The sequence below is a fragment of the Saccopteryx leptura genome, chromosome 11 (genome assembly GCF_036850995.1).
Source record: "Saccopteryx leptura isolate mSacLep1 chromosome 11, mSacLep1_pri_phased_curated, whole genome shotgun sequence".
In the NCBI taxonomy this organism is placed as follows: domain Eukaryota; kingdom Metazoa; phylum Chordata; class Mammalia; order Chiroptera; family Emballonuridae; genus Saccopteryx; species Saccopteryx leptura.
In genome coordinates, this window is record NC_089513.1 from 22566181 (window position 1) to 22593654 (window position 27474).

A 27474-nucleotide genomic window follows, 5' to 3' on the forward strand; every position below is an offset into this window, starting at 1 on the left:
TATTTAAATGGGGTGACATCAATAAATCAGGGTACATATATTCAAAGAAAACATTTCCAGGTTATTTTGTCATTTAGTTCTGTTGCATACCCATCACCCAAAGAGAGATCGTCCTCCGTCACCCTCTATCCAGTTTTCTTTGTACCCCTCCCCCTCCCCCCTCCCTCCGTCCCTCCCCCCACCTCTCGTAACCACCACACTCCTGTCCATGTGTCTTAGTCTCACTTTTATGTCCCACCAATGTATGGAATCCTGTAGTTCTTGTTTTTTTTCTGATTCGCTTATTTCACTCCGCATAATGTTATCAAGATTCCACCAATCTGCTGTAAGCGATCCGATGTCATTTCTTCTAGCTGACTAGTATACCATGGTGTATATGTGCCCTATCTTCTTTATCCAGCCTTCTATTTTTTTTTTACAGTGATTAAAAGCCTTTAAGCAAACTCTTGGCCCATACAGCAAGAATCCATAAAAGAGTAGTGTCCTTAACATGTTCACTAAGTCCAAGTTGGCCCCATCACCATGTCAAATCCCTGAAAAATGCAACCCAACCACAGTTCAGTCTGTTAGGATCTGTCACAGGGAGCAGGAGTCCAGGAAAAGTCCGCATGGCACTGGAATTGTTGTCACCATTCTATACTTTGCAGCTCATGTCCAAGTCCCAGTGACCGCTGCTTCTAGCTGGTAATGATTCAGGTAGACTGGAGAAGCCATTTGCAGCATGCGTGGATATGAGCTTCTGTTCTCTGCCTGGAGAGATGAGACCAGGTAGCTTTTCCCTGGAGCTCTGCGACTGTGGCATGGTAAAGAGAACCTTGGGATACACTAAGCTGGGTGGCAAAGGTAGATTCATAATACAAGTTGGCAAAAGGGGGAAAGAGAGCTCTAAATTAGGAGTAGGTCCCAGCCTGAAATATGAGTGGGGCACTGAGATAGGAGGGATAAAGGAAACACTATATATTAAGCAAAGCAGCAGAACATAGGACTATCAACACCCACAACAGAGATCTTTGAGGGAAGAATAAAAAACCTGACTATTCAGGCAAAACATAGTTAAGTGGCCCTTGTGCAAATGAGATCAGTGTACCTGCTTCTTGGAAGAAATACCCTGGGCTCGTCCACAGTGTCGTAGATGGGGCCGACGGCCCTGGGCACCTTCAGCCTTCAGTGGCAAACCCCAGCTTTCTGGGCAAGGTTAGGTCATAGGTGGCTGGAGCAGGGCTGGAAGAGACTGAACCCTCCCTTAGAGGAGTGAGGGGGAAGCCTACCTTCCAGTGTCCCTGTTTCCTCACAGTAGAGGCATGTAAGCCTGGCAGGCTTTAGCTCAATGACCTTCCTTTCCACTATTGAAGCAGGACCCAGATGGCATCCTAGGAGACCCCTTTGGGGCGTTGGAGCCTTTAAGGGCGTATCCTAAAAGCTGGTAGTTCCCCTGATCTCTATTGGGTTTTTTCTGCCTCTAGTATCTTAAAAGCCATGCTCAGAAGATCTCGCTGAGGGGTTTGAGGATCCCCAGCCGCCTATATAAATCTTTTCCATATATCTGGAACTATTTGGAAAAAGACAAAACAGTATATTAGCAGGATCTAATAAAGAAGGTAGTAGTTTGCAGGCGAAAAAGATTTGGTGTCTCCTGTCTCCTGTTCATCAGCATTCAAAAGAAATGTAAAAAAAAAAATTTTTTTAAGTAAAAAGCAGTTTTCATACTTATTTGTAGGAGTTTATTATATATCCCAGATACCAGTTGTTACAGGTTATATTTTGCAAATAACTTCTCATTTCCCCAGCCCTGTAATTTTATTCAGAGTTCCATTTGGCTTCTCAACCTCCCCATTGCCCTTTTCCAATTGGCAAATATCTCCAAGGGAAAAGAAGCATCCAGTGTTTTAGGCTTCCCTTCTTAGCCCACAGCCTTGGCCGCTCATTCAGGTCCTTGCTGCCTTTGTATTATTGTTGCATGCCTTCAAACAAATTAGTTTTATATTATGTTTAGTTTTTAGGTTTTCACAGCGAGGGCTGGTTTGAAAAGTCTGGTCAGTGTCAAAGTCCTGCATTGTAGTTCTTCAAGACGCTGCTTGACAGTTTCTCCATATAATTTTAGAGTCACCTTTTTCAGTTACATGGATACACACACAGCCTATTGGGATTTTGGTGGGAAATGCATTGGAAAGTTAACATTTTGTTACTAAGTTTTCTTAATCATGAATTTGTGGTCATTTATAATGTCAATAAAATTTTATAATTTTCTTCAACTAAACTATTGCAGATATTTTGTTCGATTTATTTCTAGGTACCCTATGTTTGTATCAAATCATAAATGCTATCTTTTTATAATTATATTTTCTATCTTGGTGTGTAGTAGTAAAATTTGACTTTGTATAATAATCTGTCTATACTCCTAATCGTGATGAATTATCTATAGAATTCTTTTGGGTTTTCTGTTTAGACAGACCTATCTGTGAATAATGACCTCTCTGTTTCCTCCTTTCCAATTCTTATGCTTTTTTTTCTTCTTTCTTTTTCTTGTCTTAATGTGCTGGCTAGGATCTCCAGTACAATGTTGAATAGAAGCGGTGATGGGGGCATCCTGATCTTGTTCCTGATTTTAAAGGAAATGCTTTCAGAGTTTCAGTTAAGTATGATGCTTGCTGTAGGTTTATTGTAGATAATCTTTCCAGGTTAAGGATGTTCCTTTCTGTTACTGGTTTAAAAAATGATGATGAATTTTATCAGAAGCCTTTTCTGTATCTTTTGAGAGGATATCTTTTTATCTGTAACCTATTAATATTTTTCTTCTGTAATTTGTTAACATGGTGAAATACATTGACTTATTTCCTAATATTTAAATCAACCTGTGTTTACAGTATAAAGTCAACCTTGATCTCTCTGTCTCTTTTTCTATTGGACTCAGTTTGAAAATAGTTAATTCAGGATTTTTGCCTTTAATAACATGTAATGTTGACTTATAATTTAAAATAGATGTACTTTTTTCTCTTATTTTTCTGGAAGAATTGATGTAAGATTAGAATGATCAATTTCTTAAGTGTGTGGTAGAACCCCCTTGTAAAATTGTTGCTGGTGTTTTCTTTGTGGGACACTACCACTGTTTGAATTGCTTTGGTTGTAGGATTGTTTGTATATATTTTCAATTTTCAAACTGATTTTGGTAGGTTTTACTTTTACAGAAAGTTGTCCAATTCATCCATGTTCTTGGATTTATGGCATTAATTTGTTAGTCACTAATTTTGTAGTACCTGTAGTTGATGTTCCTTTTATCTTTTTAAAAGAATTTCTTTTCCTTGATTTGTGTTAAAAGATGAAAGTTTGCCGATTTTTAAAGACTTCGAAGAATCCTGTTTTTGTCTTATATGCTCTTAAATGTATCCTTCCACCACTTTATTAATTTCTGCTCATTTCTTTTTTTATACTTACCTTGGGTTTGTGTTCTTTTTCTGATTTTTAAGTTGGACACCTTGCTTATTTTGAAAATTTTAACATAGGCGTTGACAGCCAGGAATCCTCCACCCCCTTTTTATTGACTTTATTGGGTAACAGTAGTTAACAAAATTACACAGGTTCCAGGTGCACAACTTGAGAACATATCATCTGTACACTGTATTGTGTGTTCACTACCTCAAGTAAGACTTGGAATTTCTATGTATTGCTTTCCTGTGTCACATAATTTTTGATGTGCAATATTTTCATTATTTTCACTAATGAATATTTTTCTATTCTGTGAATTTTTTAGTTTATCATTAATTAAATTAATTACTTTCAGTGAGAGGAGGAGAGATAGTTAGATTCTTGCATGCGCCCTGACTGGTATCTATCTGGCAATCCCCATCTGAGGCTGATGCTCGAATCAACTGAGGTATTCTCCATGCTGGTCCAACACTTGAACCAGTCTATCACTGGCTGAGAGAGAGAAAGGGAGAGAAGGGGCATCGGGAGGGGAAGAGAAACAGATGGTCGCTTCTCTTGTGTGTCCGACTGGGAACCGAACCTGGGATGTCCATATGCCAGGTCAGTGCTCTAATCACTAAACCAGCTGGCCAGGCCCAATCATTTATTTTAAAAGAAAATTTTATTTTCAAACATAGAGGAGTTTCTTTAGTTATTGATGTGTAATTTTGTGTTGTGGGGTGATCTGTATGCTACACCCCTCCTTTGAAATGTATTGAGACTGTGTTGCCAGTTTTTATAATTTTTGTTTTTATTTGAAGAGAATGTGAGCTCTCTAATTGTTGGTGTAAAGATTTTTATATGTCCAGTAGTTAGGCTTGTTAATTGTATTGTTCAAATCTTGTATCTTTGTGTATTTAGAGAGCAGAATGTTCATCTTTTACTAGAATGGTATTTTCCCCTATTCTGTCAATTTTTAAAGCATACTTTAAAATTGTTACTATTACATGAAATTTTTAAACTTTATCTTTTCCCTTTGAATTGGAACTTTTACTATGTATAGTGACTTTTTTTTTTTTTTTTTCATTTTTCTGAAGCTGGAAACGGGGAGAGACAGTCAGACAGACTCCCGCATGCGCCCGACGGGGATCCACCCGGCACGCCCACCAGGGGCTACGCTCTGCCCACCAGGGGGCGATAATCTGCCCATCCTGGGCGTCGCCATGTTGCGACCAGAGCCACTCTAGCGCCTGAGGCAGAGGCCACAGAGCCATCCCCAGCGCCCGGGCCATCTTTGCTCCAATGGAGCCTTGGCTGCGGAAGGGGAAGAGAGAGACAGAGAGGAAAGCGTGGCGGAGGGGTGGAGAAGCAAATGGGCGCTTCTCCTGTGTGCCCTGGCCGGGAATCGAACCCGGGTCCTCCGCACGCTAGGCCAACGCTCTACCGCTGAGCCAACCGGCCAGGGCCTATAGTGACTTTTTTAATGCCTAGAAATGCTTTTTTATATTGCATGCTACTGTTATTACTGTACCTTCACTGGTTTGTTGTTTTTTTTTTTTAATTTTTTTTTTTGTCAGCTAATTTTGGCTGATTTAAAATATTCTCTTACATTTTTGTGTTTTTATTTTAGTTTTGTCTCTTGTGAATATCATATTACTGAATTTAAGAACATCTGCCTGATAGTCTTGGTCTTTGTAATTTTAAATTAAACTTTTTATTAAATTGTCAATTCATTTACAATTGTAAGAAATAATACAGAGACCTTCTATGTACACTTTACCCAGTTTCCCCAAAGGTAGTATCTTGCAAAACTATAGTACTATATCACAACAAGGAAGTTGACATTGACCCAGTCAAGATACAAATCATTTTCATCACCACAAGGACCCCTCATATTGTCATTTTTATAGCCACACCCACTTTCTTTTTTCCCTTCAATCTCTGGGGCCCACTTATCTTTGTTTCTACAATTTTGTTTTTTCAAGAATGTTATAAAAATGTAATCATATGTCACTTTTCAGTTAGTTTTTCTTTCATTCATTATAATTCTCTGGAAATTCATGTTGTTATATATATCAGTAATTCATCCCTTTTTATTACTGAGTAGAATTTCATAGAATGGATTTGTTTAACCATTCAATTCCTAAAGGCATCTAGATTGTTTACAGTGTTTGGCTACTACAAATGCAAGTGATATAAAGATTTGTGCATATGTATTTTGTGAATATAAGTTTTCATTTCTCTAGGATAAATTCCCAGGAGTACAATTACTGGATTGTATGGTCATTGTATATATAGTTTTTTTAAGAACTTGTCAGACTTTCCTAGAGTGGCTATACTATTTTAAATTCCTACCAACAATGTATGGAGTGATCCAATTTCCCTGTATCCTTGTCAGCATTTAGTGTTATCACTTCTTTTCATTTTAGTCATTCTGGGATGTGTCTAGTGAGGTTTTAATTTGCATTTTCTTAATGGCTAAAGATACTGGAGATATTTTAATGTGTTTATTTTTAATCTATATATCCTCACTGGTGAAATGTCTGTCTTTTGTCCTTTTTCTCAATGGACTGTTTGTTTTCTGTTGAATTTTAGAGTTTTAGATATATTCTAGAGACTAGTCCTTTGTTGGACATATGGTTTGCAAATATTTTCTCCAAGCCTATTGATTCTTCTTTCATCCTTTTAACAGGGTATTGCAGAACACAAATTTTTAATTTTGGTGAAATCCAATGTGTCGTTTTTCTTTTTGTAGATCTTGCTATGTAATGTCAAGTCTGAGAACTCTTTGTCTAAAGATTTTATTTTTTGTTTTTCTTCAAAAAGTTTTTTATAGCTGTGTTCTAACATTTAAGTTCTTGATCAATTTGGAGTTAATTTTTATATAAAATTTTAGACTAAGGTGCAAGTTTATTTTTTTGTCTGTTGGTGTGCACTTGCTCCAGCATCATTTGTTGAAATGCTGTCTTTCCTCCATTTAGTTACTTTTGTAACTTTGTCAAAAACGGTTTAGGCATATTGGGCATATTTCTTGGTTCTTGATTCTGTTCCATTGACCTATGTGCCTTGTCTTTGCTAATACCACAAAGTCTTGATTACTGAGCTAAGTTGTGAAATGAGATAGACTGATCCTCTCTATTCTTTTTCATAATTGTTGTAGTGCTTTTTTAGTTCCTTTGCCATTCCTTGTAAATTTTTTTTATTTAGAAAATTAAATGTAATGGGGTGACATTGATCAAAAAGAGTATGTCGGTTCCATATAAATTTTAGAATAATCTTAACTATATCTATAAAAGGTCTTGGTAGGAATGGTATTAAATCTATATATATATATATATATATATATATATATATATATATGCTTAGGGAAAATTGGTGGTGTTACATTGTTGAATCTTCCAATCCATGAAGAATACATTTATTTAGATATTATACTTTTTTTTTTTTTTTTTGTATTTTTCTGAAGTTGGAAATAGGGAGGCAGTCAGACAGACTCCCACATGCGCCCTACCGGGATCCACCCGGCATGCCCACCAGGGGGCGATGCTCTGTTGCATCCAGAGCCCCAGGCCAACTTTACTTCAATGGAGCCTTGGCTGCGGGAGGGGAAGTGAGAGACAGAGAGGAAGGAAAGGGGGAGGGGTGGAGAAGCAGATGGGCGCTTCTCCTGTGTGCCCTGGCCGGAAAGCGAACCCAGGACTCCTGCACGCCAGGCTGACTGACGCTCTACCACTGAGCCAACTGGCCAGAGCCTAGATATTAGACGTTTTTTCATTAGTGTTTTGTAGTTTTCAGAATATAAGCCCTGTACATGTTTTCTTATGTTTAACAACATGTATTTTCATTTTCTTCGGAGAGATTATAAATGGTATTGTGTTTTTAACTTCCTTCTATATGTTCTTAGTATATAGAGGTGTGGTTGGTATTTCTGTGTTGTTCTTGTATCCTGAGAGCTTACTGAACTCATTTCCTAGTTGTAGGAGTTTTGTAGATTCCTTGGGATCTGCAAATACAGGCAGTTTTATTTTTTTCTTTCTAACTGTACGCCTTCTATTTCTATTTCTTGTCCTTTTCCACCAGCTAGAAGTTACAGCACTATGCTGATTGAGAGTGGTAAGAAGACATCCTTGCCTCATTCTCAATCTTAGAGGGAATTAAGTATGTTAGCTCTAGGTGTTTTTGTGGGTTCTATGAAGTGGAGGAAGTTCTCTATTCCTACTATTTTTTTTGAGAATTTTTATTATGAGTGGCATGCCTTTTATGCATTGGTTAACGTGATCATGTGATTACCTTTTTTTTTTAGCTATTAATTAGGTGTACTACATTGATTTTCAAACATTGTACCAGCCTTGCTTTCTCACTCTTGAAGTTTCCACGAGTTATTTTTCTTAAAGTTTTAATGCATGTTTGCAAGTCTAAAATTACTATCCTTTTCTTTCTCACCTATAGCAATATTTATAAACTGTTCACCACTCTGCCGACTCATATGCATGCCATTGTTGCCTAGCGTTTTTTTTCTATCTTTTCATAGTCTTACAGGTTTGATATTATGGTTCTATATGGTAAATGTGTGTTTAGGGTAATCATTTCACTCAGGTTTATCATTTTATTTGCTCATCCTTCTGTCTTAATAGTCATTCCTTTAGGTTACTCTCTTCAGCAGTGATGGGCTTTTCACTTTCCCTTTAATTTTTTAAGCATGCATTCTTCATCAGGACTTATGTACCTGCTGTGTCCTATGCCTTGGAATGCTTTTCTTCCTCCACTATCCATTGGGTACTTTTTCATATTTCAGTTACTTATTGTCCTTCACAGTGAGACCTTCCCTCCATTAAATTGCAGTCTACATCTTTACTAGCTGTTTTCTTTTTCTCCTTTGTTTTTGCCAATTCTGTTCATCACCACATGTCATATTACATACTTTGTTTAGTAACATGTTCCTTAATCCTTGTTATTTCTAGTCTTTCTGTTACCTCACAGGTGTGTGGTAATATCTTATTGTGGTTTTTGTTGTGGTGATGGGGTCTTTTTTTTTTTTTTACAGAGTCAGAGAGAGGGATAGATAGGGACAGACAGACAGGAACGGAGAGAGATGAGAAGCATCAATTATCAGTTTTTCATTCCGACACCTTAGTTGTTCATTGATTGCTTTCTCATATGTGCCTTGACCGTGGGCCTTCAGCAGACCGAGTAACCCCTTGCTCAAGCTAGCAACCTTGAGTCCAAGCTGGTGAGCTTTGCTCAAACCAGATGAGCCCGCGCTCAAGCTGGCGACCTCAGGGTCTCGAACCTGGGTCCTCTGCATCCCAGTCCAAGGCTCTATCCACTGCGCCACTGTCTGGTCAGGCTCATTGTGGTTTTGATTTGCATTTCCCTAATGATTAGTGATGCTGACATCTTTTTATGTTCCTTTTGGCCATCTGTGTATTCAGATCTTCCTATTCTTTAAATCATGTGTGTAGTTTTTTTGTTTTTTGTTTTGTTTGTTTTTGTTTTTCGCCTTTGGGTTGTGTGAGTACTTTATTCATACCTCAGGACTATATCTGTTACATCTTATCAGATATGATTTACAGATAGTTTCTCTCATTCAGTAGGTTGCCTTTTTATTTTGTTGATGGTTTTGTTTCCTTTGCTGAGCAGAAGGAAAGAGGGAAACAAAGTAGTGAATTCCAAGTTAGTTATATATATTTTTAAAAAAAATTTTATTTCCCCACAGAGACAGAGTCAGAGAGAGGGATAGACAGGGACAGACAGACAGGAACGGAGAAATGAGAAGCATCAATCATTAGTTTTTCATTGCGCATTGCAACACCTTAGTTGTTCATTGATTGCTTTCTCATACGTGCCTTGACTGTGAGCCTTCACCAGACTGAGTAACCCCTTGCTGGAGCCAGCAACCTTGGGCTCAAGCTGGTGAGCTTTTGCTCAAACCAGATGAGCCCTCACTCAAGCTGGCGACCTTGGGGTCTCAAACCTGGGTCTTCGCATCCCAGTCCGACGCTCTATCCACTGCGTCACTGCCTGGTCAGGCTTCCAAGTTAGTTATATTTCTTTAGGAAGAATCATGGATATCTTGTTTTCACAGGACTGCCATTGTTGGTGTTAGTGTTCTCCATGATTTAATGTTCTTTACTGTAATATGAGCAAACTTTAATTAGGATTGGGGACTTTTGGGAGGATGCATTGTATTTTTTGGGAAGACACTTTCTGAAAAGCTGTCATAGTCCTTTTTATGTATGAAACATTGATTAAATGTTAAAACTGTAACAGGTATGTTGTGTGAGATAGGCCAAGAACTTACTTGTTTTCCATTTTTGTTATTTTTAATCTTTATTGTCCATAACATTAGGGGTAAGATAAATAAAATCATCTTAACAAATGGAAGAAATGAAGTGAGTTCAAGTATAATGATCATAATATGTTGATATGCAAGAGTCGTTTAGAGAGCTGCATTGTCCAGTGTGGTAGCTACTAGCCACATGTGGCTTTTAAGCACTTGACATGTGGTTACTCAGAATTGAGATGTGCTATAAGTGCAAAATACACACTGGATATTGAAGAGTTAGTATGGGGGGAAATCTCATTGACACTTTAAACAGATTATTTTTAAATTATAAAAATTGATTTCATGTTGAAAATACTTTTGATATGTTGGATAGAGCATATTAGAATTATTTTAATATTGCTACTAAAAGAATTAGAATTATGTATGTGGTTCCTACTTTGGTTGGTCAGTGGTGATCAAGAGTATAAAAAATGTTGCTAGGATTACAATTTAATAATTCTCTTACCTGTACAATATGGAGACATAGCAGATGAAGTAATTATGCTATAGCTTTTATATGCAGCTGTATTTGATACATTTAAATTTGTTTGCAGTTCAGAAAAGTAGCAAATATTATTCCCAACAGTTATTTAAAAACCAAGAAGAGTTTTTAAACAATTGCTTCTGGGCTGTCAATGAGACCTAAAGGTACAGAACAGTGGAATTTCCCTATTATGAATCAGTGCCAGCTGCAGGTATTGCCCCTGTATACCTACCAGGTTGAGAAGGAGTCCCAGGTAGCTGTGGGGTGTGCAGCACTGAGGAGGAGAGGTGGGGGAAAGTTTCCTTAGGGAAAGCGTAGTCTTCTTCTGAAAGGGCATTTGGTCACCTCTATGTTTTACTCTTCTTTCTGGAACGGTGGTGCACATGTTTACAACTAAATCTGACCCACACATGGGTTACCTCTTGAGTTCAGAATTGACTGAAAATCACTGAGTAAATGGATTTATGAGGGTAGCAACTGACTAAAAGTACATTCTAGATCAGGGGTCCCCAAACTGCGGGCCACATGCGGCCCCCTGAGGCCGTTTATCCGGCCCCCACCGCACTTCCGGAAGGGGCACCTGTTTCATTGGTGGTCAGTGAGAGGAGCTCCTGGAGTACTGTATGTGGCGGTACTGCAAAGCAGGGCGTCGCTCACGTACAGTACTACTTCCGGTGACGCAGGATGCACGCATCACGGCTCCGGAAGCGCGTCATATCACTTGTTACGGCTAGCAGTGACAAATATGGAACTGGACATTGACCATCTCACTAGCCAAAAGCAGGCTCATAGTTCCCATTGAAACACTGGTCAGTTTGTTGATTTAAATTTACTTGTTCTTTATTTTAAATATTGTATTTGTTCCCGTCTTGTTTTTTTTTTACTTTAAAATAAGATATGTGCAGTGTGCATAGGGATTTGTTCATAGTTTTTTTTTATAGTCCGGCCCTCCAATGGTCTGAGGGACAGTGAACTGGCCCCCTGTGTAAAAAGTTTGGGGACCCCTGTTCTAGATTGTTGTTGTTGAATAAATAGATAGTAAGATCTGAAGCAGAAACTACCTGTTAGCTTCATTTTACACTCAAAAACAAGTCAATAAAGAGTGGCTTGGAGGGAATCTTGCATTTGAGATTTGTGACCACTCATTCCATTGTTCTTCAAAGGTCTTTTCCTCATTGGATATTCACTTGGGAACTTGAGTCATTCTAGATGTTTGTCTGCAAAATAAGTTATATGGATTTTTAGCTTTAATTTTTAAAAATCATTTTCTTATATTGTCTGTTCCTCAATATTTGAGTTGGGGTAAAATATTCATTGGATTTTGGATCACCAATCTGTCTTGATTTTATAGATTTACAACTTAACAGCAGAAATTATGTATATAGTGTTGTAAAAATCTAATTGCTTGGTTAATTGGTTATAATACTATAACAAACATGTATTAGTAGGGCTTAGTTTTAGAAAGGAACATTTTTATTGGTTGTAAAATTCATAATCATAAAGCAAATACAAGTTTTTACTTGATAATAAACATAACGAGGACGTTAATAGAAACCAATAGACTATCAAAATTAAGAGTATAACAAAATGTAATGAACAACATAAGTTGAATGTAACTTGGTGGGATGGGGCTAGCAGAATAAACAGGAAAGATTCTAACCTGTTATTTGGAAATATTGGTTAGTAGACCATGCTACTTAATAGAATATTGGGAAAATAAGATTTTATAGTATATATTTTAAATTTTTTTATTTTTAATAGTCTATTTTAAATAGGGGTTTTATATGCTGTGGGTGACTATTAGCTTACGTCTTTTTTTTTTCCCCCCCTTTTAGAATATGGTTTCTAGTTTTAGGGTTTCTGAACTACAAGTGTTACTAGGCTTTGCTGGACGGAATAAAAGTGGACGCAAGCATGACCTCCTGATGAGGGCGTTGCATTTATTGAAGAGCGGCTGCAGCCCTGCGGTTCAGATTAAAATCCGAGAATTGTATAGACGTCGATACCCACGGACTCTCGAAGGACTTCCTGATTTATCCACAATTAAATCATCAGTTTTCAGTTTGGATGGTAGCTCCTCACCTGTAGAATCTGACTTGGCTGTGGCTGGAATCCACACGTTGCCTTCCACTTCAATTACACCTCACTCACCGTCCTCCCCTGTAGGTTCTGTGTTGCTTCAAGATACTAAGCCCTCGTTTGAGATGCAGCAGCCATCTCCCCCAATTCCTCCTGTCCATCCTGATGTGCAATTAAAAAACTTGCCCTTTTATGATGTTCTTGATGTTCTCATCAAGCCCACAAGTTTAGGTAAGTGTTAGACAAATGCATTTCTTCTGGACAAGAAATAAAGCAAGAAACCTTCAGCTATTGATTCAAAATTTGTTGTTAATATAATAAAATTGAGGATTAATGCTAAATGTTTAAATGTATGGATAAAAAAAGCATTGGCAATCACATGACTAAATTCTAATATAAAACTGTTGATGCATATAATTTGCATTTTTATAGCTTAGAACTCAAATTGCTTTGTGTATATATGTATGGCAACAGACACAAATCTTATTGCCTGTGATTCCGTGTTTTTCTTTTGATATTTTTACAACGAGACTTAATTTCTATTTAACATAGCTTTTAAAAGACTTTCCTATGAAATAAACCTTTTATATTTAATTTTTTTCTAAAGTGGCACAGGGAGTTTGACATACTTTTTTTAGCTTTTTGTTTAATATTCATCAACTGCTCAGAATATTTAATAAATTTTATCATATTACTTAGAGTTGATGTGTGTGTTTTTAACAAATTTTTACCTAAGTTGATAACTTCTCTGTTGTAATGGCATAAATTCTTACTGCCTAGTGAAATTATAGATATACAGAGGTATTAGGTTTTAATGATAAAATAAATTGTTTGAGAAGTGGTATTTCATAGTTAACCTGGGAGATTATTTTCTTTTTCTTTGCTTTTTTCCTTTGTGTAGGATTATACTGTAGTATATCTTGGTTGCACCAGAAGGAAATTTTGAGGGGCAGAGCTGTTTAATGGAGTCCATGTCGCATGATCAGTTGGCAGGCCAAAGTGGCTATGCTTTTCCCAGACCCTTTCTCCTTGTTTTGTTTTTATTTAATAATACTGAACCAGCCAGGTAGAATAATGCTTTTTATCCCTTCATTACATTCATTTTGAAATAAAGATTCTGTATTTGTTTGCCTTATATTATTTGTATAAGGTCCTGTCTGTAGGATTATTGCATCAAAGAGTAAGAACATTGTAGACTCTTGATAACATTGCTAAATTAGTTTCCAGAAGAGCTGTGCTAGTTTAAATTACACAAAGTGAGAGAATGTCTCTCATTTCACATTACTTCCTGCCTCTAGTGGATGTTATTAAAAAATCTTTTTGCTTTTTATGGATAAAAACTTGTGTCTCTAGATTATTTTTATCTCTAGAATTAATAACAAGCAAAAATTTTAAATGTTTATTACCTAGTTTCTCACTTTTTTTTGAAGATTTTTATTTTCATCTTTAAACTTTTTTACAGCTTCATTTATCTAGTTAAAATGTTTCCATAATTAATTTTATTTCTTCCTTTGTCATAGATTTTTGGTTTATACCAGTGCTCCCAGTACACAATGACATGGCTTATAAATACGTTTTTTGCTAAACAATTATTGCAGATTTATTTCTTTGTATGTGTTTTGAGAAAGATTCAAACTAGTGATATGCTTAGGTGACGCTACCTCCGGAATATGGTCAAGGTGAGGACTGAGAAGATAAAGAGATTCTGTGGGGTTGTGGTTACAGTGCAGGGTGTTTCAGAGACAGGGTAGAATGTGGGGGAAAAGACGGAAGACGGAGAAGATGCAGTAATGTGTCTTCTATGCATATTAGCTTCTATGGTACACCTAGGGGTGAACTCTGGGGAGTCTTCTGCTTTCTCTCTTTACTTTCCTGCTTTGTTCAGAAATAGAAATATTCTTGCTTTTCTATATTCTTCATAGTTTCTCTTATTAAATTCAATAAGGTTAAAGAAAACTAGTAGGCTTTTTATAAGTTTACTTAAATAAAACTTTTGTGTCTTATTTGGCTTAGGTAAAATAATGCCAGAAGTATTTTGTGTTGAGCGGCTTAGAAAAATCTGCCTTTTCTCAGTTACTATGTAAGAAATATATATAACCTCAGGGCTTATATAACATTTTACCCCTGAGCTAAAAATATATGTTTTCCAGGAGCCCTATCATTGTTTTTATAAACATTATAAATTGATTCTTGTTTTAAAACAAGGATTAAACATTTTATCCTGCCTTCCTTAAAGAGAAAAAATAATTTTCTTAATGTATTTAGTCTTATTATGTCTGATGGATAAAACATTGATCGAAGAAATGCTCTTTTAGACTTGAAGGTAGAAAATTTAAGAAAAACAGCATAGTAGTACCATAGTCTGCCAAATAAAAATGGAAAATATTTAATACTTTCCAATAATGACCTTCAGTTGAAAGTTGTAGTATCACATTTCTAAGGCAATGTAATCTGGCATGTTTTATGATGTTGAAACTACTTATAAGAATAAAAATTTTTTGAAAACTTACTTGAATACTGCTGTGGAAATACTGTTTACATTTGGGAACCAAGAATTAAAAATCTTCAGGAGTCAAAAGAGATATCAAATCCAAATTTCAAAGTGCATATTTTTGACAATGACAAGCCAGTTTCTGTGTTTTTAATTTTATATACAATTGGTTTGATGATTTCTAAGCCATCAACATACTGTTGAATAGGAAATGACAACATGGGAGAGACTGGAAGAGCCATGGTAGAAAAAAAACAGATACAAGAGGTCAAAAATGTCATTCCAGAATCCCTTGGGATATTGAAACCAAAAGCCTTTTAGTATTGAAGGAATTGCTGTTACAGCATGGCATATGTATTTATGCTAAAAAACAACTATAATGAATATATTCTATTTAAGATGATACATTATTATATAGTTTGCAGTTTGGAATTATTTTTCCTCAAAATTATTAAACTAAAAATATTTTAGCATTTAAAATGACAGACTGGCATCTAGAAAACCTGAATGTACACAGTACTAAATGAGATTTTCTGTACTTATGGTTATACTGTAACAAATGCATAATCCCTAAACTAAAAACAAACCAGCAAGAATTTCTGTTCTCTCTCAAATAGCTATTCTGATTTGCTTTCACAGGCAGTCTTTCTCTTTTCTTTCTTTTTTTTCTTTTTTTTTGTATTTTTCTGAAGTTGGAAACGGGGAGTCAGTCAGACTCCCACACGTGCCTGACCGAGATCCACCGGGCACGCCCACCAGGGGGCGATGCTCTGCCCATCTGGGACGTTGCTCTGTTGCAACCAGAGCCATTCTAGCGCCTGAGGCAGAGGCCAGAGCCATCCCCAGTGCCCGGACCAACTTTGCTCCAATGGAGCCTTGACTGCGGGAGGGGAAGAGAGAGACAGAGGGGAAGGAGAGGGGGAGGGGTGGAGAAGCAGATGGGCGCTTCTCCTGTGTTCCCTGGTCAGGAATCAAACCCAGGACTCCTGCATGCCAGGTCGACGCTCTACCACTGAGCCAACCGGCCAGGGCCTCCAATTTTTTTTTTTTTTTTTTTTTTTTTTTTTGTGACAGAGACAGAAAGGGACAGATAGGGACAGACAGGAAGGGAGAGAGATGAGAAGCATCAGTTCTTTTTTGTGGCTCCTTAGTTGTTCATTGAATTGCTTTCTCATATGTGCCTTGACTGGGGGGCTACAGCAGAGTGAATGACTCTTGCTCAAGCCCACAACCATGGGGTCATGTGTATGATTCCATGCTCAAGCCAGTGACTCTACGCTCAAGCCAGTGACTACGGGGTTTTGAACCTGGGTCCTCTGCATCCCAGCCCAACACTATCCACTTCGCTACCACTGCCTGGTAAAACTCAATTTTCTTTTTTCTTAAGATAATTTCTTCTGAGGATGAATACTCTTGAAAATACTATTTATATTTTAAATTTTTGTTTTTATTAAACCTGTAAAGAATATATATAAAACATTCAGTTGTAAGGAATACCAGTGAACTAAACACCTGTGAAGCCACTACTCACTTTTTAAAAAAGAAATACTATCAGTATTTTTGAAGCCATATCCTTGCCTTTTCTCAGTTAAATCACTATCCTGAATTTTGTATTCTTTTCCTTTGCTTTTTTTTTTACCATATGTGTATGTATACATAAATAAAAGTAATGTTTAATTTCCTTGGTTTTGAAATTTATATAATAGTCTACAGCAGGAGTAGTTAACCTTTTTATACCTACCGCCCACTTTTGTATCTGTTAGTAAAATTTTCTAACCGCCCACCGGTTCCACAGTAATGGTGATTTATAAGGTAGGGAAGTAACTTTACTTTATAAAATTTATAAAGCAGAGCTACAGCAAGTTAAAGCATATAATAATTACTTACCAAGTACTTTATGTCGGATTTTTGCTAAGTTTGGCAGAATAAATCTTTTTTTTTTTTTTTTTTTTTTTCATTTTTCTGAAGCTGGAAACAGGGAGAGATAGTCAGACAGACTCCCGCATGCGCCCGACCGGGATCCACCCGGCACGCCCACCAGGGGCAACGCTCTGCCCACCAGGGGGCGGTGCTCTGCCCATCCTGGGCGTCGCCATGTTGTGACCAGAGCCACTCTAGCGCCTGAGGCAGAGGCCACAGAGCCATGCCCAGCACCCGGGCCATCTTTGCTCTAATGGAGCCTTGGCAGCGGGAGGGGAAGAGAGAGACAGAGAGGAAAGCGCGGCGGAGGGGTGGAGAAGCAAATGGGCGCTTCTCCTGTGTGCCCTGGCCGGGAATCGAACCCGGGTCCTCCGCACGCTAGGCTGACGCTCTACCGCTGAGCCAACCGGCCAGGGCCGGCAGAATAAATCTTTATAAAACAACTTACTATAGTTAAATCTATCTTTTATATTTATACTTTGGTTGCTCTGCTTCTGCCCACCATGAAAGCCGGAATGCCCACTAGTGGGCGGTAGGGACCAGGTTGACTACCACTGGTCTACAGTCTCCTGTGACTATAGCGGATTTTTTTGTTTTGTTTATATTTTTCTGAAATTAGAAGCTGGGAGGCAGTCAGACTCTCGCATGCGCCCAACCAGGATCCACCTGGCATGCCCACCAGGGGGCGATGCTCTGTTGTGGCCAGAGCCATTCTAATGCCTGCGGCGGAGGCCTTGGAGCCCTCCTCAGCGTCTGAGCCAACTCTGCTCCAATGGAGCCTTGGCTACAGGAGGGGAAGAAGAGAGGGAAGGATGGAGAAGCAAATGGGTACTTTTCCTGTGTGCCCTGACCGGTAATCGAACCCAGGACTTCCTGGCACTCTACCGCTGAGCCAACTGGCCAGGGCCTGACTAGCATTTTGTTCACTCTTGCTACCTCTAGCTGTTTGGTATTTTGTAAAATACCTTCAAGGTATTTTGAGTCTTCATGTTTTTCAAGTTACAAAAGTAATTATGCTAGTAATTGAAAATTCAGACATAGAAATAGTATAACAGAATGGGAAAGTCCCACGTAATCTCATGTGTTATCAGCGTCATATCAGTAGTTAGTTAACTGTTTTTCTGTATACATTCTGTCATCTTTGCTGACTTGTCTGGGATATCTAAGGTGGGACCTTAGCTGAGAAGACTTAAAGGCTCGGGGAGACCTGAAAGTAGAATCATCTCGAGGCATTTTCACTCAGCATGTTTGGCAGTTATGTTGTGTGTACGCTTGCACACAGCATGGCTGTTGTGTTACTGTCTGGAATACCTCTATGTGTGTCTTTTCAGGTGGTCTAGTTTGGACTTTTTTATATCATGATAACTGAGTTTCAGGGTTAAGTGTTCCTAGAGAGCAAAGAAGAAGTATATGGCACTTTTATGATATAGTCTTGCAAGTTGTTTAGCATCATATACGTAATTGGTTGAAGAAGTCGCAAACTGCTCTTTGAGTGATACAGACTTCACTATGCAATTGGAAGAGTATCAAGGTTACATTATTTGAAGGGCATGATGGAAGATATTGTACCTATCTTTGAAAAACAGAATCTATATTGTGAAGGATTGTTGAAAAGAAAGGGTTTGAACAAAGTCATCAGATTCAGTCCCTGAGTTAAGGTCTGTTTTCATTTGTTGCTGTCGACATAAAAGCATCCATGGAATCTATGTAAAATTGGTTTTCTGATCCCATATTGGAGAAACTAAGGGAAAAAACCCACAAGACCTGCATGTTTCTACTTTACAGTCTGCTATTCCTTTTTGTGATCTGATTTAAAATGACAGTCTAGCTCAGGGGTAGTCAACTTTTTTATACCTACCGCCCACTTTTGTATCTGTTAGTAAAATTTTCTAACCGCCCACCGGTTCCACAGTAATGGTGATTGATAAAGTAGGGAAGTAACTTTACTTTATAAAATTTACAAAGCAGAGTTACAGCAAGTTAAAGCATATAATTACTTACCAAGTACTTTATGTCAGATTTTTGCTAAGTTTGGCAGGATAAATCTTTATAAAACAACTTAAATCTATCTTTTATATTTATACTTTGGTTGCTCTGCTACTGTCCACCATGAAAGCTGGAACGCCCACTAGTGGGCGGTAGGGACCAGGTTGAGTACCACTGGTCTAGCTAATAGACTTACGTCATGGCATATTTAATGTGATTTTGACTGCTTTTCTCATAAAATTGTCCTACCTAAAAACTGTTATTAAGTATTGATACAAATTAGACTTTATTAGCATATGCACTAATAGTTGTAAATTCCTGGAATCCAATTATAATACATAGTGATGAGATCCACTTTTCCCATAGAAACGGTAGTTATTTGGGATTATATTTTGGACTGAAAATGTGGCAACAAATAATTGATAAATCCAAAGCTATTTCAGAAAAAAAGGCACAGCAAAGGTATGTCTATTGTGATATAAACTATTAACAGTAAGCTGCAAGTTCTGTAAATTGTACATACATAATTGGCACATACTGACTATGGAAGCATTCTAGTTTCAAGGTAGGGTTCATAGTTTATGGGTTCTTTTCTAGGCAAGTTGACTTCTGTCATACAGACAGGGCCTCAAATACTGGCATTAACATTGGTGAATTTATGAAGGTCTTATACCCAGCTTTGCATTTGGATGCCAGTAAGAGTGGCTCTGTCTCTGGAGAATTATGTTGATCAGGCTTATCAGACTGAAGCAAAAATTACAGATGTTGGGTAATTTCATATCCCTATCCTTTTGGATCCTGCCTTTCAATGCCATTATTTTACTTTAAAGTTATCTTTTTAAGGAAATTATAAGAAAAAACAGCATGTCATTTTACCTTTACCACTTGTATACTATTGTGTGGTTTTCATTCCTGAAAATTTGGTTTTAAAATTGGTATCTTTTTTTATTTTTATAATTTTCTTTATTATTTTTATATAGTGTATATCTGATTTCAACAAAATCTCTTAGCTTTTATTTATCTAAAAGCCATTTCAGCCCTGGCCAGTTGGCTCAGTGGTAGAGCGTCAGCCTGGCGTGCAGGAGTCCCGGGTTCAATTCCCAGCCAGGGCACACAGGAGAAGCGCCCATCTGCTTCTCCACCCCTCTCCCTCTCCTTCCTCTCTGTCTCTCTCTTCCCCTCCTGCAGCCAAGGCTCCATTGGAGCAAAGTTGGCCTAGGCACTGAGGATGGCTCTATGGCCTCTGCCTCAGGTGCTAGAATGGCTCTGGTTGCAACAGAGCAGTGCCCCAGATGGGCAGAGCATCGCCCCCTGGTGAGCATGCTGGGTGGTTCCCGGTCGGGCACATGCGGAAATCTGTCTGACTGCCTCCCCATTTCCAACTTCAGGGGGAAAAAAAAAGCTATTTTACCCTGTTTTTGAAGGGTATTGAATTTTCCCTTGACAGTTTTTCCTTTCACCACTTTGAAGATGACTTCTGGCCTACATTGTTTCTGATATGAAGTCAGCCTTTAGTCATATTGTTTCCTTGTATGTATGGTTTATTTTTTCTCTTGACTCCTTTCAAGATTTTACAGTCATCATTGGGTTTCAGTAGTTTAATTTTAATGTGATAAGATAGTTTTCTTGGTGTTTATTTTGCTTGGTTTTCCCCCCCTTCCATATAAATTGGGGATAGTTTACCATTAATTCTGTAAATTTAAAATAAGTATTTCTCTTTTCCTTCTGGGACTTCATTTGTACCTGTGTTAGACCATGTGAGGTTTCTGGCGGGAGAGACTGGTTGTTCATACCATTAACTAAGATTGGAAATGCAGTGTTTACCTCTAATCTCCAAATATAGGTTCTTAAATTTGATAGCTAAGAGGTCATTCATGACCTTAGCCATGGATAGAGAGTGGGAAGTAGAATTTGCACAAGAAAGACTTGAAGAGTAAATAGTAATTGAAGAAATGGAGACTTCTTACTGCAGTTTTGTGTTTGTTTTATACCCATCGTTATGTTTATGACTTATAGTTTTGTTTCATTTTTAGACCTGCATCATAAATAGCCTCCCTGTCTTTCCTTCTTTTTTTTTTAATTTTATTTATTTATTTTTTACAGAGACAGAGAGGGATAAATAGGGACAGAGAGGAACAGAGAGAGATGAGAAGCATCTAATCATTAGTTTTTCGTTGTGACACCTTAGTTTTTCATTGATTGTTTTCTCATATGTGCCTTGACCGTGGGGCTACAGCAAACTGAGTAGTAACCCCTTGCTCTAGCCAGAGACCTTGGGTTCAAGCTGGTGAGCTAGCTTTGCTGGAACCAGATGAGCCCGCGCTCAAACTGGCGACCTCAGGGTCTCAAATCTGGGTCCTCCGCATTCCGGTCCAACGCTCTATCCACTGTGCCACCGCCTGTTCAGACTCTCCCTTTCGTTTTAAAATGTTCTGGGAGAAAGGTATGAGGCACTTTATGATGTCATTTTAGGAACATAATTGCTACAGTAAACTACCTATGTTTAAAGAAAAGATTGTTTTATCCAAGGAGTTAATATTTTTCTTGATTTGGTATGACTTGTGGATTGAAGGGTTCTGGTGTTAGATATTCAGCTGGCATATTATTTATCTGCATGAACACACAAGAACCATTTTTCCTTTTCTTGTAAGTTGTAACAGTAGTTTTGGGGAAGCAGAAGACTTGAGGTCTCTATATTAGCTTTTTTATTTTAATGAATACCAGAACATCATTGAATAATTCATCAGTATAAATCTTAAGTTCTTTGTGAAGTTAATACATTATAATTTTTAATAACATAGTTAATAACTTTATGTTATCCTTTTTAACTAATGTTTTATATGCAAATAATTATGTATCTTAATAACTATCAACTTAGAATAAAGTGAGTTTTTTTGAGACAGAGAGTCAGAAAGAGGGATAGATAGGGACAGACAGACAGGAACAGAGAGAGATGAGAAGCATCAATCATCAGTTTTTATTGAGACATTTTGATTGCTTTCTCATATGTGCCTGACCTGGTCCTTCAGCAGACCGATAACCCCTTGCTCAAGCCAGCAACTATGGGTCCAAGCTGGTGAGCTTTGCTCAAACCTGATGAGCCCCGCTCAAGCTGGCAACCTCGGAGGTCTCGAACCTGGGTCCTCCGCATCCCAGTCCAACGCTTTATCCACTGTGCCACCGCCTGGTCAGGAAGAATAAAGTTTTAAATTTTCTTTTATATGAATAATATGTATATTGAATATAAAGTATCAAAAACAAAACAAAAAACTCTAAAAGATATCTGGATTTTGGATAGAGTTCTCTTGATGGGAATTATAGGCATGATCAGATGTTCATTAGATATTATATAGTCAAAGATGAAATTAATTTTGAAGGGGTGTGTTATTTTGATTATATTATAATTAGTGTTAAAATTTAAAAAATATATACTTAAAATTGAATCTGCTGTATGACTTGCATGATTCCAAGATGAATTCAGTTTAGTACTTATTTATTTTTATGTATTTTAACCATAAAAATTTTGGAACTTGGCCAACTCTTTATCACAATTACCTGGTTGTTGTGGGTGCTAGTATCCTTGAATTTGTTATTTTAATATTATTTCTTTTCTCCTTCCCAGCTCAAAGCAGTATTCAACGATTTCAAGAGAAGTTTTTTATTTTTGCTCTGACACCTCAGCAAGTTAGAGAGATATGCATATCCAGGTAAGAAGAATGTTTGGAATAGATTTCTCCATGAATATTGATGTAGCAGTCTGCTAAGACTGCTGTAACGAAGTACCACAGTCTGGGTGTCTTAAACAGCAGAAATTTATTTTCTCACCTTTTAAGAGGCTTGAAATCTAAGGTTAAGGTGTTGACAGATTTGCTTTTACCTGAGGTTTTTGTTTTGGGCTTGTAGACGATTCTCTCTTTGCTATGTGTATTCCCACGGCCTTTCCTCTGTACACCTGTGCATCTCTGGTTTCTCTTTGCCTTTTTATGTGGATACCAGTCATATGAATTAAGGTCCCAACCTTATGACTTCATTTAATCTTAATTACCTTTATAAAGTCCCCATTTCCACTTAAGTCATATTGAGGATTAGGGCTTTGATATGAATTTTGGGATGATACAGTTCAGTGTATAACCAAAAAAAAAAAAAAGTAATTACCTACCCTTTTTTGCTCCAAAGTGACTTTTTAAAAAAATCAAGTGCCTATATTTGTGTATGATAATTTTTGTGTTAAACATTTACCAATCAGATGCAGTCTTATTATGCTATGTGACCAATAAGATGCAACTCTATCATAACCTATATATCTATGGTTCAAGACAGGGCATTCACACTGGACAGCTAATGTATCGGCTATTAGTAAATTTTTATTTGACAATCTAAGAAAAATGAGGTCAGTGCCCCTGACTAAATAGTCAGGTATTGCATGTTTTTAAAATTCTTGTGCACACCAGTTGAAAATCACTGGTATAGAGATATTGAGACTCTTGGCACCAGTTCTTTGTTTGATTCTTACTAGAATCACCCTAGTAGCTGTAAAAATTACTAATGCTCACACTGTACTCCAGGCCAATAAGGATTATTTGAATAATAGGTGAATGGACCTTTATATTTAAAAAATTAGAAAGTGATTAGAATTTGTAGCCAAGGTTAAGAACCACCATAAGCAAACAAATTAATTTATTAACCTCTTTTAGAACCTAGGGTGCTCCTTTTCAAGTTAATCGTGACCCACAAGTTGAAATGCCTACTGCATTGTAAAAGTTCCTGTGAAGTGAAAATACCCTAAAATTACTCTAAAGACATGATTAATTATTAAGTAAATGAGGGTTATTATTACATTGTTTTGATTAAGGCTTGTGCTATTGGTAGGGTAGTGTTCATCTTTTAAAGAATAAGAATAAAAATACTAATGATGGTTTTTTTCTGGTGAGACTGTTTCTGTGAATTCTTGTTGTGCTTTCTTTTTTTTTTCTTTTTTTGTATTTTTCTGAAGTTGGAAATGGGGAGGCAGTCAAACTCCTCCCACATGTGCCCGACTGTAATCCACCCAGCAAGCCCACCAGGAGGCGATGCTCCGCCCATCTGGGGCATTGCTCTGTTGCAACCAGAGCCACTCCAGTGCCTGAGGCAGAGGCCATAGAGCAGTGGTTCTCAACCTGTGGGTCGCAACCCCGGCGGAGGTCGAACAACCAAAACACAGGCCATCGGAAAATACATATTTATTATACAATACATTTTTAAATAAAATATGTATTTCCGATGGCTTTAGGCGACTCCTCTGTTTTGGTCGTTCGACCCCCGCTGGGGTCGCGACCCAAAGGTTGAGAACTGCTGCCATAGAGCCATCCTCAGCGCCCGGGGCCAACTTTGCTTCAATGGAGCCTTGGCTGCTGGAGGGGAAGAGAGAGACAGAGAGGAAGGAGAGGGGGGGTGGTGGAGAAGCAGATGGGCGCTTCTCCTGTGTGCCCTGGCCGGGAATTGACCCCAGGACTCCTACACGCCAGGCCAACGCTCTGCCACTGAGCCAACCAGCCAGGGCCTCTTGTTGTGCTTTCTTAACCCAATTTATTTTCTCTTTCAACAGGGATTTTTTGCCAGGTGGTAGGAGAGATTATACAGTCCAAGTTCAGCTGAGGTGAGTTTGAAATTTTCTGTTACTTCAATAACACTTGCTAACTATGTGCATATAGTCAAGAATTGGAAAATACGTAAGCATATTTGAGTATACTATTTGAAAATAATTTTCTTTTTTCTTCAATGCAGACTTTGCTTGGCAGAGACAAGTTGCCCTCAAGAAGATAACTATCCCAATAGTCTATGCATAAAAGTAAATGGAAAGCTTTTTCCTTTGCCTGTAAGTTGCTTTTTATTCACCAGGAGTTGGGGTATAGAGTAGGTAAAGACTAATTATGAGTAAAGAAATTATTGATTGAATGATAGATATATGGGAGTTCATTATACTTTTTTTCTTTTTGTGTTTGAAATTACCAATAATAAAAAGATAAAGACCATAGATGTTGGTCTTGAAGCAGTTGGGAAATTTGAATATAATCTGTATATTAGATAATTTTTTAAAACTATGGCTAATTTTGTAAGGTGATACTTTATTTTAAAGGTCTTAATAAAGATGCATCTAGAGGTATCCGTGGGTCAAATGGCATGTCTACACTTTGCATTTAAATACTTAGGGCAAAACCACATGTAGATTTGTGTAAAGTGTGTTTTGGTTTGGGCTGATGGGGTCAGAGACAAACAAAGCACAATTAGCAACATGTTTATAATAATTGAATCTGGTTGGTATTTACTTAAAGTTCTCTCTACTTTTATATGTGGAAATTTTTATAATATGAAGTGAAAAAGTAAATCTGTGATAGTAATATTAAAGCAGTAGCAGTAGTTAGAAAATGTTAAAAGAACAGTACTCAACTTTTGTCAGAATTACAAACAAGGTACAATGTTATCAGAGCAGCCAACAAAAGGTTCTTTGAATATATCTTTTATTGAAATGTTAAGGCTGAAACAAAGGCTTTCATGGGCTCTTCAGCGACCTTTAGTTAGAAAGCTTTTAGATTTGAGTGAGAGGTCCCCTGCTAAGTGAACTTCATTTTATTTTTGCTTAAAATGTGGAAAATTGTTAGAAATATGTGAACATTAAATATTTATATCTTATAAAATTCCAGCTATATCCTATTCTTTTTTTTTGTTTTGTTTTTGTTTTTTATTTTTCTGAAGCTGTAAATGGGGAGAGACAGTCAGACAGACTCCCGCATGTGCCCTACTGGGATCCACCCAGCACGCCCACCAGGGGGCGAAGCTCTGCCCACCAGGGGGCGATGCTCTGTCCCTCCGGGGCATCGCTCTGTTGCAACCAGAGCCACTCTAGTGTCTGGGGCAGAGGCCAAGGAGCCATGCCCAGCGCCCGGGCCATCTTTGCTCCAATGGAGCCTCGGCTGTGGGAGGGGAAGAGAGAGACAGAGAGGAAGGAGAGGGGGAGGGGTGGAGAAGCAGATAGGCACTTCTCCTGTGTGCCCTGGCCGGAAATCGAACCCGGGACTTCCACACGCCAGGCCGACCAGCCAGGGCCTGATTTCCAAAGTCTTATTGCAAGTTGTAGATGATAAGTAATCATGTGAATTCCCACTGCGTAATTACTGCCCTACCTCCTGTACAGCAGTGAGGAATGTTCCCTACTTGTGATACAGTATGTTCCTTAGCATAGCATTCCTTTGTAATACTACCAATATGGTATTTCATTTTTTCCTAGGGTACATTGTGTGTGTGTGTGTGTGTGTGTGAGTGACAGAGAGAGAGAGACAGACAGGAAGGGAGAGAGATGAGAAGTATCAATTCCTCGTTGTGGCACCTTAGTTGTTCATTGATTGCTTTCTCATATGTGCCTGACGGAGGGCAGGGCTACAGCAGACTGAGTGACCCCCTTGCTCAAACCAGTGACCTTGGGCTCAAGCTGATGACCTTGGGGTTTTGAACCTGGGTCCTCTGCATCCCAGTACGATGCTCTATCTACTGCGCCACTGCCTGGTCAGGCCTAGGGTACATATTTTTAACATTTCTAAAATCCAGAGTTGTCTTACAGTTAGTTGCTGATGACCAGTGGCAGCTGTAATGTATTGTCATTGCCCTCATTGTACAACCTTGATGTTATTTCCTGGTATGACTGGTTAGGTGCAGTCCCTTGGTTTTTCAGTCAACACATGATTTAAGTACATTTTGAGGAAGGTTTAAGAATCTTGGGTGTTTGATACATTCTTATAAGATTCAGAGTGTATCAGCAACACAGGCAGTTAATGTTGTGAGGGTGTCGGTGACTTGGCAAGGGAATCTGAGAGATGTTAGTGGAGGTAGAGTATAGTTTTATTTTGAAGTAAAATAAGTAGTATATATAGTAGAATACTTTTATCTCCAGAGCTTATGGTGGCATATAGTAGGAGGGTATTCTGTGAAAAACGTGTCCACTGCTGACTTAGTGACAAGTAATTCGGAAGATTATTATCTCTAAAAGGAACAAGTTAGCCAATTCATTTTGCTTTTTTTCCTTGTAATATATGCAGAAATAAGTAATGATACACTCAGTTTTATTATTAACTTAGAGTTTTTCACTTATCGTTGGCATATAGCTAACATCAGTGACATCTTATTTAGTAAAATATGATACCTACTTTTGAATATGTAGATATATTTATGGCTTAGGATTTTGAATATTCTAAAAAATAAATTATTTTGGTTTTGAAAATCACAAACTAAAAAGCCCTGTGGTAATTGAAAATGAGATGTACTATAAATCAAAAATGAGTGCATTTGCTACTTAAATACTTAATGACTAGAGAAGTAGAATACAAGCATAAATATTATAACCATCAAGTTAATTTAATACCAAGTATCACGAGATTTTAATAATTCCTTTGAGATTCGTTCGTTTTTTATTAAATTCTTAAAGCTTATTTTCCCTCTTTGTCACCCTCAGAATTTGAATGCAAGCTCCTAAGATGAAGCAATACAAAGAGGTGCAACTTTATTGTTTGTAAAGAGGAAATAGATTCATAGCCCATGTGACAGGATGTCAGCATCTTTCATTTCAATGGTGGAGCATGGAATATTTTTGCGGGGGGGGGGGGCACTTTTCTGAACTTGTGAAATACTTTATATCTTTATAAAAAGGTCTTTTTCCTCTTTCACATTGGTGACCTTAGGGTGAGGAATATGTGATTTCCAGTGTAAAATAAAAATAATTAGTGTAACTGAAATTAGACAAGATCCTGTTTCTATTTT

The 27474-nt window shown here is 37.7% G+C and overlaps 1 protein-coding gene across 10 annotated transcripts in view; it reads left to right on the plus strand.

Moving 5' to 3' along the window:
* Positions 1-27474, plus strand: part of PIAS2 (protein inhibitor of activated STAT 2) — a 99598-nt gene that overhangs the window by 21071 nt on the left and 51053 nt on the right. For 9 of the 10 annotated variants that reach the window (XM_066353421.1, XM_066353416.1, XM_066353419.1 and 6 more), the window contains exons 2-5: positions 12047-12521; positions 22310-22394; positions 24272-24322; positions 24451-24541. In XM_066353421.1, coding sequence (XP_066209518.1) covers positions 12047-12521; positions 22310-22394; positions 24272-24322; positions 24451-24541 — 702 coding nt within the window. Of the gene's footprint in view, positions 1-2544; positions 2632-12046; positions 12522-22309; positions 22395-24271; positions 24323-24450; positions 24542-27474 lie in introns of all 10 variants that reach the window. The other variant, XM_066353413.1, reaches the window with a different exon arrangement.